This window comes from Sardina pilchardus, chromosome 3 (assembly GCF_963854185.1).
Source record: "Sardina pilchardus chromosome 3, fSarPil1.1, whole genome shotgun sequence".
Taxonomy (NCBI): Eukaryota; Metazoa; Chordata; class Actinopteri; order Clupeiformes; family Clupeidae; genus Sardina; species Sardina pilchardus.
Genome location: NC_084996.1, coordinates 29,342,906 through 29,352,905, shown reverse-complemented (window position 1 = coordinate 29,352,905; position 10,000 = coordinate 29,342,906). Strand labels below are relative to the sequence as shown.

Below are 10,000 nucleotides of genomic sequence, written 5' to 3'. Positions count from 1 at the left end.
ATACATTCAGTGTATCTCTAAGTGGTATGTTCAGTGTAGTCCTCCCTTGGGCATAGGGCACAGATGCCAGAGGAGAGGAGAAGGGCCAGGGGTGCCAGGGAGTGCCAGGGAGTGCCAGGGAGCAACATACCTTCTCTGTGATGTCCACGTCACAGGAGTCGATACTGTCTCTGAACAGGTCCTCTGTGCTGCCGTGGCTGCTGCTGAAGTTACTGTGGTGGAAGAGTTGCCTGTGGGCACAGAGGAAAAGGAGGGTGAGGAAGAGGACATGGAGCAAGAGAGAGAGAGAGAGAGAGAGAGAGGGAAGGAGAAGCAGAGAGGAATACAGAAAACCAATACATGTACTGTAGGAAGGCACTATAACAGGTAGATAAAAGTAGACCAATTGTTCCTGTTTGTGAACAGCAAAGGGGAGAAGGCCATGAAGTCTAAAGTTCATGGCACTTCTATCCATACTAGGAATGTTTTAGAGATTCCACGAAAAATCGTTCAATGCCGCATTCACTGTAAAAATCTGAATCTATCATTGTCCATTTCCAGATTTTCCACCTAAACATTTGTAAGTAAATTATCTCCTTAGAAGTCATCCATCCAAATGTCACATACAACATCAACAGATCACATCAACAAACATTACTCAGATTTGTGATTCATTGCTCCTAATTATTAGATTACCAATATCTTCCAGACGGGTCCAATTAAACTTGATACACACAATCAGCACCACATTCTTTGGATGCACACCAAATTTAGAGAAATTACCAAAAAAAATGGTGTGTTTACTTTGTCCCATTTCCTCAGTGACCTTCAAACTTTTCCCGCTTTTAATTGCAATTTGGCTGCCAAGACACTAAAAGTGGGGTCATGCATGGATCATCCATCAAGTCAAAACAGATGTATAGATGAATACAAAAATGGTTGTGCATTAATTCAAGTTTGTCTCATGTTTATCTAAGTCCCTGGTCTAAAGTCCACAGACAAAAAAGGAAAATACACAGAACAGAGATCTAAGAATATAGTCACGGTTTTCTTATCCTCCAGAATGAAAAAAACACCAGATAAGAGAACATGCTGACCCCATCATCTTAAAAATCCTACAGACTCTCCAAAACTGTCTAAGATCTCTTCACCTTCCTCTGCAGTTTTATCTGGGTTAGTCCAGAGACCATTTGAATTCCGCTGTTTTGTATCTTCAAAGTGCACTGTTATGCAGTCTGACGTAACCATCAGGTCAACATCCACCGCCGGGACACCATCCCCATAGTAAACAACCCGGGCCTACGCAAGCCCATTAATTAGAGACATTAATTAGGCCTAATGAAGTGCCCAGTATGCCTCTGCCCTCATAAAAGCTATTTGTCATCATCTTGACTGTGAACTCAAGTGAGGCAGGTGAAGTGTTCGGACTTGTAGGGCCAATTAAGCTGATGAATCAATAAAAGGCTAACGCTAACAGTGGTCTTCTCATAGAGTCACGCTACACGCTACACAAACATTAGCACTCAGCCACCCCCACTCCCCACAACAGGTTTATTCAGAGGAAGTGCTTGTGGGTGCTGCTCATAGGTCAGGGGAGAACTTACCGTCCAAATGCTGTGCTGGATATCTTTCTGTTGGGGCTGAAAGAAAAGTAGACAGAGAAAAAAACATGAGACTGATGCAAAAACAACAAAAATTAGAGGCATAGAGATGTTCCCATGCTGCCTTGCGTGCAATTTCATTCATGCTGCTGAGACTGGAAACTACTGTCCTAATTTTTGACTGAGATAGGGGACCAATCACAGCACAGGGGGGAAAGCAAGACGATGATGAGCTATGCACCGACGCATTTGATAGACATCCGTGGCGCCCAATGAATGGATCAGGGCATTTTTTCCAATACGAGAACATTAACATTTGGTTGCCAGACCACGTCTCATTTGAGAAGTGGTAGGCGCTAGCCAGGCTAGACAGAAGGTTCAAATTCAATCAGAATTCCTGTTTCTCTCTGTGCAGCCATAAACAAACGGTTTCACTGGGACAGTAATGGATAATGGGGTCTGAGAGGCGAAATGTCAGATATGATATGTCTGGTACACCCACACTCCCTGCCTCAGATGAGCCTAATGCAACCTGTTGCTGCTTAGGCCACTGGATCCATGCTGAATTAAAACTGACAAGCTGCACTGTAGGTGAAAACAAACAGGACATGTCACCCTGTGTGATTCTGACTGTGCGTGGTGTGTGTGTGTGTGTGTGTGTGTGTGTGTGTGTGTGTGTCATAGGTGGTGAGACAGCACAGCCGATACTGCACCTCCTCACCTGTCTACTATAATCACGACGTGATGGCAAAGAGAAGGGGAGACTCTGAGACATCCTCCTCTAATCCGTAAAAATGAAGGGAAGCACTCACTGTGTCCCACCATAGTTTTATTTTTGACTAAACAGTCATAGAACATGCTCGTTCTTTGTTCTCTCTTTTGTCACCTGCATTTACTTGAATACCTCTGTGTGTACATCTCATCTTCAGTTTTGTTTATCATCTGCACTTCCTCTACTGTTGTCCTTGCCAAAGTTGGATTCCATTCCATACATTGTGAATTGAGAATTAACAAGGACTATCTGATATCCACATATAAAAGAACTACTACTGCTACTACTAATAATAATAATAATGAAAATAATAAAGATAACAAACTATTATCTACCCAATTTAAACAATTTTCCAATAGATTTTTTGAAATGGTAGTTATTGAATTCTGTATTCAATTCTACATTTTCTCAAAATTGCACTCAACTCTGAGTTGAGCTTATATGGGTAAAGTCCATATGCTGTAACGTTACCCTTGGCAGCCAGCTCCCGCGCCACACTACCTTCACATATAAGAGCCACCTAGTGTGCATTTGAGCCAAAATGGAACGGCGGCTGTTCAGTGGCAGAAACAGATACAGTAAGCTTACTGGAAACCCTAGCGACTAGCCAGCCTCTCGTCCCCCATGTTGGCCCTGAGCCCTAAGCTTCCTGCTGGGCCTGGGGATTACTCTCATAATCACTCCACTTAAGCAGAGGTGGAGTGGGGCGAAAATAGCGCACCTGTTCAGGCTAAATATAGCAGGTGGGGTGTCACCAGGGAGTGTTACGCAACGTTAGGGGACACACGTCACTCTATCGGTAAACTCCTTTGACTGTTACATCATCATCAACATCATCGTCACCATCACCACACAGGCCTCGGGTAAAACTGGCCTGATCTCGTCTGTCACTGTCACGCCTGTGTGGGGTGTTACAGGCACGACTCTACGGTCTGTGCATGTGTGTGTGCATGTGTGTGTGAATGTGTGTGTGTGTGTGTGTGTGTGTGTAAAGGGATGCTGCTAACCCAACCATTCCCAAAGGCCATGCAGGCACTGCAGTAAGCACACACACACACACACACACACACACACACACACACACACACACACACACACACACACACACACACACCTTCAATCCTCTGGCTTACTATTACAGTCTGTGATTGAGGATGAGAATCATCACCAGGGATACCACAAGCTCTCCGCATATCTGGGCTTCAGATGAATGGCTCCCTCTCTACACTAAAATTGCGCTCGCAATTAAAGCCAGCCAAATTACCAGGAGCGCTGAGCGACGAGGCTATTAATCCTTCATATGCACACATAACGCCGCCATTTTATGCCTATGGAGGGAGGCTAATGCTAAATCACTTGAATTTTGTTGCTTTTGAAGTGGAGATGGCAGCTAGTTCCTCTCCTCTTATCTGTCTGCGTTTTGAACGAGGATCACAAGCAGTGGGGCTTGTTGAGTTGCTCATGAATAGACCTCAGCTTAGCCATTAAGATTGGAGTGCCACTCGCGAAGCTGCTTAGCGGTGGAGGACCCACGGATTTGGAGCAGAGGACCCCCCCCTCCCCTCCCCCCACTACGCCTTCCCTGCAGACATGCAGCCTAGTGGAGAACATTTGAGTGGGTTCATTCCAAACACGACGCGACAAGCAAAGACCAACAGTGCAAGACAGAGAGCCCTTTGCGAAAAAAGATATCAGAATGTCCCTCAGTGTGCTCAGAATTTGCCATGAGGATCAAGAATTTCCTCAAGAATCTAAGAAGGAAAAGATTGATGAACATACTCTTTCCTTTTCTCTCACACACACAGACACATACACAGACACACACGCACACACACACACAAACACACTGAAAAAAGAAAAGAGCCTCGTAAACTGGGATACTGTAGTAACCATGGACACAGATACGAATAAAGCCCTTCCACCATTAAGAATTTTATGTGTGTGTTTGTGTGCATGCGTGAGTGTGTGTGTGTGTGTGTGTGTGTGTGTGTGTGTGTGTTAGAGAAAAGTCAGCCAGCAGGATATAAATGCTGCCCTAAATCAAGACCCATCTACCCAAACACACACACACACACACACACACACACACACACACACACACACACACACACACATAGAGACAGCCTCAGTATACACAGCTCTCTGCCCAGTAACATATACACTCCTGAGCCACACGTTCTTCTCTTTTCCATTGCTCATTTAACATCAACTGCCCAAGTTATACTGCTTATCAGCACAGCAGGAGGCACAGAGACATTATGAAGCATATGGACACGCACACTCTCTCTCTCACACACACACACACACACACACACACACATCATTTCAAGCTCAAATGTAAAGTGTGTTAAAAGTGTTGCTGCAACTGCTGATTAATTAGAGCTCAAATTGAGCTGTACCCACACTTTGCCTTTCTGTAATGAGGCATGAGCATGAGTCAGAGCGACTGGGGGTGGTGTTGGTGGTGTGTGTGTGTGTGTGTGTGTGGGGGGGGGGGGGGGGGGGGGGGGTATTTAGCAGATGAACGTGGACTGCACTGAATATTACAGGACTAAAAAAAGCTTAGATTTCCCTTATGGTGAACAAGGTCTGTGGTTAATTACTGAGCTGTCAAGGTGTGTATGAACATTAACTTTCTGACAAGGATGAGACGGGAACAGCTTGCCAGTAAAAAGATCTTGGAATACTCTGTACTCAGAATTTTTTATGTTCTAGATACAGTACGTCTAGCTCTACCGCCAGCACGCTAAGGCCAATCCAAACTTTTCTCATCTGTCGTCCCTTGTTGGACGCACCTGTTCCTACTAGAATAGGGACATCCCTCGCCATCTTCAAAAAATGTCTGAAAACCCAGCTCTTCTCCTCTCATAGCACTACTACAGACAATTCATTGATGCACTTATTACACTCATTGATGCACTTATTGTGGTTTTTAATTTGTTGTTAGAAGTGCTCTTAAAAGCTTAAATGTTTTTACCTTGTTCTAAGTTCGCTTTGGTTAAAAAGCGTCAGCCAAAGGTAATGTAATGTAATGTAATGTGTGTTAATATATTGCCAAACAAGTCAAGAGCCCACTGCAACCCTGTGTGTGTACCTGTTTGCCTTGAGGTTCTTCAGTCTGGCCTCCAGGTCGTTGAGCAGGTTGACCTTCTTGCAGCACTGGGAGCAGTAGACGTCCAGAAGCTCGCTGTTGTACAAGTGCCGGATCTTCTGAGGGGTCTGACCCGCACTGAGAACCACAGGCGGCAGCAGGGAGGAGAACCATTAGAGAACCGCTCAATCAGTCAGAGGAGAACACTGACTAACAGCACCAGCAGAACAAAAAGGATCTTAAGAGGGTCATCGAGGTTATGTTTTTTTGTTTTGTTAAGTGAGGACCTAGGGGACAACAGGACTACAGCATTATGGTGTGTGCCTAAGTACAGTATGCTTGTTAGATGTCAAAGAACCATAACATTCAGCAAGTCAGAAGAAGAACACTGACCAATGCAATCAATAGAACATAAAGGATTTCAGAGATTCTAAAAGGTTCTTAATGGTTCTTAATGGTCTTAAACGAAAGGAAAATGGACTTTATGAAAACCACTGTGGTTTTCATTGTGTGTGTGTGTGTGTGTGTGTGTGTGTCCTCTAAGTCACCTGGAGGGTAGCGAGGAGCCGAGGTCCGAGAAGCCGTTGGTGCGCGTCTCGTCGTCAGGGCAGGGGCTGCTGGGAGTGAAGTCCACGTCCTCGCCCTCGCCATAGTCCTCGAACTGCTCCTCGGTGGAGATGACGGACGCAGACGCCGACGGGATCAGCTGACCAGAGCTGAGAGGCCAACACACAAGAGGGGACGTTTCAGCACGGGTCAGAGAGGGGTTCCGCAATAAATCATCAGAGCTGAGGTTCCATGGCAGCCCAGGAGACCTCCTGATAGCAGACCTACAAACCTACCACTGCATTATTGGTGACCCTGCAAAGCACTTTATAAATGCAATGTGTTATTTCTGTTGTTGTCGTTGTGTGTGTGAGAGAGCATGGCAGTGTGTGTGTGTGTGTGTGTGTGTGTGTGTGTGAGTGTGTGTGTGAGTGTGTGTGTGTGTGTGTGTGTGTGTGTGTGTGTGTGTGTGTGTGTGTGTGTGTGTGTGTGTGTGTGCGTGCATGCGTGTGCATGTGTGTGTGCGTGCGTGCGTGCGTGCGTGTGTTTGCGCACAGAGGAACACATACAGCTGTGTATGAGCTGACCTAAGCTACTCTTATTCAATTCTCTATGGCAGCAGAAGCAGGGGCGTTATCTTTAATGAGGAACGCATCATCTGGCTGCTAAAACAAACAGGAAATATCCTTGGCCATAACGACTCAAAATGTAAACACATTTGAGTGTAATTAGCCCCTCGAACACCGCCAGTAAGTCTCCTTTTACTGCTCCTCCCGATGTAAGGGGAAAAAGCCAAGACTGTAGACGCTCAATACCATCATAAGGCAGTGGAGTCAGCAGTTACTGTACAGTAGGTGCAGCCGACAGTGGCGATCACCTGGCCCAGATGAGGCCTGGATGAGGCCCTGTTCCATTCGGTGTCTCTGCGCATTAATACATTACAGTAATACATCACTAAAATCTGGGCCTCAGATTAGCCTTTTTGCTTCAAGCTGCAGTATTAGATTTTCAATAAAACTCACTTACGTGTCACTCAAATAGTCAACGTGTCCTTTAATGATATCCAATGCAAATCGCAGTGAATGTATACTAACAGCATGTCAAAAAACACACACTACCTAAAACATCAGCTCAAAAAGAAATAGTTGATTTAAACTGACTTCTTAGCCGGCAGGAAGAGACCCCCTAGCCCTTCGTCCTTGTCATCGTGGCGACCGCCGTCGGAGGATTCCGAGCCGGCGCCGCTGTCGGCGGCGCTGTCCATGTCAGACTCGTGGGAATCGCGCCCTCCCAGGCCGTCCTCCTGCGGGTAGAGCTGACACTCGGGGTAGGGGCGCGTGCACATGATGATGGGAGCTCCCAGACCCTGCTCACCATGCTACAGAGAGAAGAGAGGAGAGACAGAGACACCGGGGGTAAATATCAAGAGAGAGAGAGAGAGAGAGAGAGAATGTATGTGTGAGTGTGTGTGTGAGAGAGAGACATATAATAAATATCAACAGATGGAAAGAGAGTGAGAGAGACCGCGAGAGAGAGGCAGGGTAAATATCAAGAGACAGGAAGAGAGAGAGAGAGAGAGAGAGAGAGAATGTATCAACAGATAAAAAGAAAGTGTGTCTGAATGAGAGAGAGAGGGACATAGAATAAATATCAATTATAGACAGAAAGAGTGAGAGAGACCGCACGAGAGAGGCAGGGTTAATATCAAGAGACAGAAAGAGAGAGAGAGAAAGAGAGAGAGACAGAGTAAATATCAACATAGAGGAAGAGAAAGAGAGTGAGAGAAAGAATGTATCAACAGAGAAAAAAGAGAGTGAGAGTGAGAGAGACAGAGGAAGACTGATGGGAAAGAGATAAATATCAACAGAGAGAAAGGAGGAGAAAGGAGACAAAGTGTGTGAGAGAAGAAGAGACCGTAAATAGGAGACAAAGCGTGTGAGAGAAGAAGAGACAGAGTAAATATCAACAGAGAAGAAAGAAGAGATAAAGAGAGAGCCGAATATATCAAACAGGATAAGAATGACTCACAGTCAGCTTGTGTGGGGGTGATTTGTTTGTGGTGTGAATATGTGTGTGTGTGTGTGTGTGTGTGTGTGTGATACGACAGTTTTATAATCTCCCCAATACTGCAAAGCGATGATGTAAGGTGGTGAAATTACTAAATGTCCCCTCTACACACACCATTATGCACCATTGTGTGTGTAAACATTATTTAATGTCATATAATTAATTTGTATTAATTATAAAACAAATATGATGTGATTCTACATCCAGGTGTAGATGCACATCTATCCATATGTCTGGCCAAGATCACATGTAACAACACAGAAAGAGGGTCAGACATGCCACAGAGGACATTAAGAAATCGAGAGTGGTCAGTACAGTACATTCAGGAGAACCTCATGTCTGTAAGGAGTGACCATAACACTAGCGTACTACTAACACACTGAAAGAGCGAGGGCTTTTTCGGCCGTCGCCTACTTGAAATGCACGTCACATTTCAAAGGGAGGACACGGAAGGACACATCTGCTGCTCCCAATGCCATCTACATCACAAACAAGGACACTTCTGATTATAATTTATGGGACTCTTTTATTAGATGTCTGGGTGTGTTTTGAAAGTGTCTCTCTCTCTCTCTCTCTCTCTCTCTGTGTGTGTGTGTGTGTGTGTGTGTGTGTGTGTGTGATTGTGTGTGTAAGAGAGAGAGAGAGAAAGAGAGAGAATGAGAGAGACAATGGGATAGATGAGAGATGAGAGATCTTCACTTTCCTGCTCTCCAAAATGATCTTACAAATATTTCAACAACCTATCAGCTATCTCCTCCATCAATGTCTCTTTCCGCCTATCCATCATACAATTTCAGTGTATTTGTGCGTGTGTGCGTGTGTGCGTGTGTGCGTGTGTGCGTGTGTGTGTGTGTGTGTGTGTGTGTGTGTGTGTGTGTGTGTACAGACATAAAACTCCTCCCTCGGTCCCTGATGTCTCTCTGGGTTGTATTTAAAGGCTGCTTCATTAAAGCCCTGAGTTATAGGCTGTTGGACCACACACGCATCCTGAGAGCACCACGACCAGCCACACACACACACACACACATACATACACACACACACACACACGCAAACACACACACACACACACACACACACACACACACACACACACACACACACACACACACACACACACACACGCAAACACACACACACACACACACACACACACACACACACACACACACACACACACACACACACACACACACACACACACACACACACACACACACACATATATATATACACATACACACACACACCATAGCCAGAGGAGACCTTCAGACCTCCCCCATCTTTCCCATCATCACACACACCACAGCCAGCACAGACCGGCACAGCTTCATTTACCATCACACCTCCTGAGATGACCAGAGTGAGGGAAAGGGGAGGGATAGAGAGATTGGGGATGACAGTGGAAAGAAAGAAAGAAAGAAAGAAAGAAAGAAGAAAAAAGATAAAGAAAGAAAGAAAGCCCTCAGGGAAGGGCGCTCGGTTGGTTTGAGATCGGGATTTATTGGTCTGTAACACATCTTTTGGACTACGCTCAGCCACCAAAAACAACCTCCCTGCAGCTGAAATGAAAGAGAGAGAGAGAAAGAGAGAGAAAGAGAAAGAAAGAGAAAGATGGAGTGGGTGAAACGAGGAGAGAAGAATTTTCTATTAAACAGTTTTGAACCCAACTTGTGAATGATGCCGCTCTTGCATCTGCCCTTGTGTTTGTGTAGTGCTGTGTTTGTGTGGTGTGTCTGTGTCTGTCTGTGTGTGTGTGTGTGTGTGTGTGTGTGTGTGTGTGTGTGTGTGCGCCTGCTGAGTCATGCCAGACATGTCTTGACACCCCCGCACCGTTCGTCTCTTATTCTGTCACTCTGCCACTCACATCCAAACACACGTGTGTACACCAACACACACAAACACACACACACACACACACACCATACACACACACACACACAC

General features: G+C 45.4%; 1 protein-coding gene across 2 annotated transcripts in view; it reads right to left on the bottom strand.

The window, feature by feature from the left end:
• Positions 1-10,000, bottom strand: part of rab11fip4a (RAB11 family interacting protein 4 (class II) a) — a 65,534-nt gene that overhangs the window by 7,221 nt on the left and 48,313 nt on the right. For both annotated transcript variants that reach the window (XM_062532747.1, XM_062532748.1), the window contains 5 exons: positions 7,150-7,367; positions 5,992-6,159; positions 5,447-5,581; positions 1,584-1,619; positions 131-230 (listed from right to left, as the gene is read on the bottom strand). In XM_062532747.1, coding sequence (XP_062388731.1) covers positions 131-230; positions 1,584-1,619; positions 5,447-5,581; positions 5,992-6,159; positions 7,150-7,367 — 657 coding nt within the window. The remainder of the gene's footprint in view (positions 1-130; positions 231-1,583; positions 1,620-5,446; positions 5,582-5,991; positions 6,160-7,149; positions 7,368-10,000) is intronic.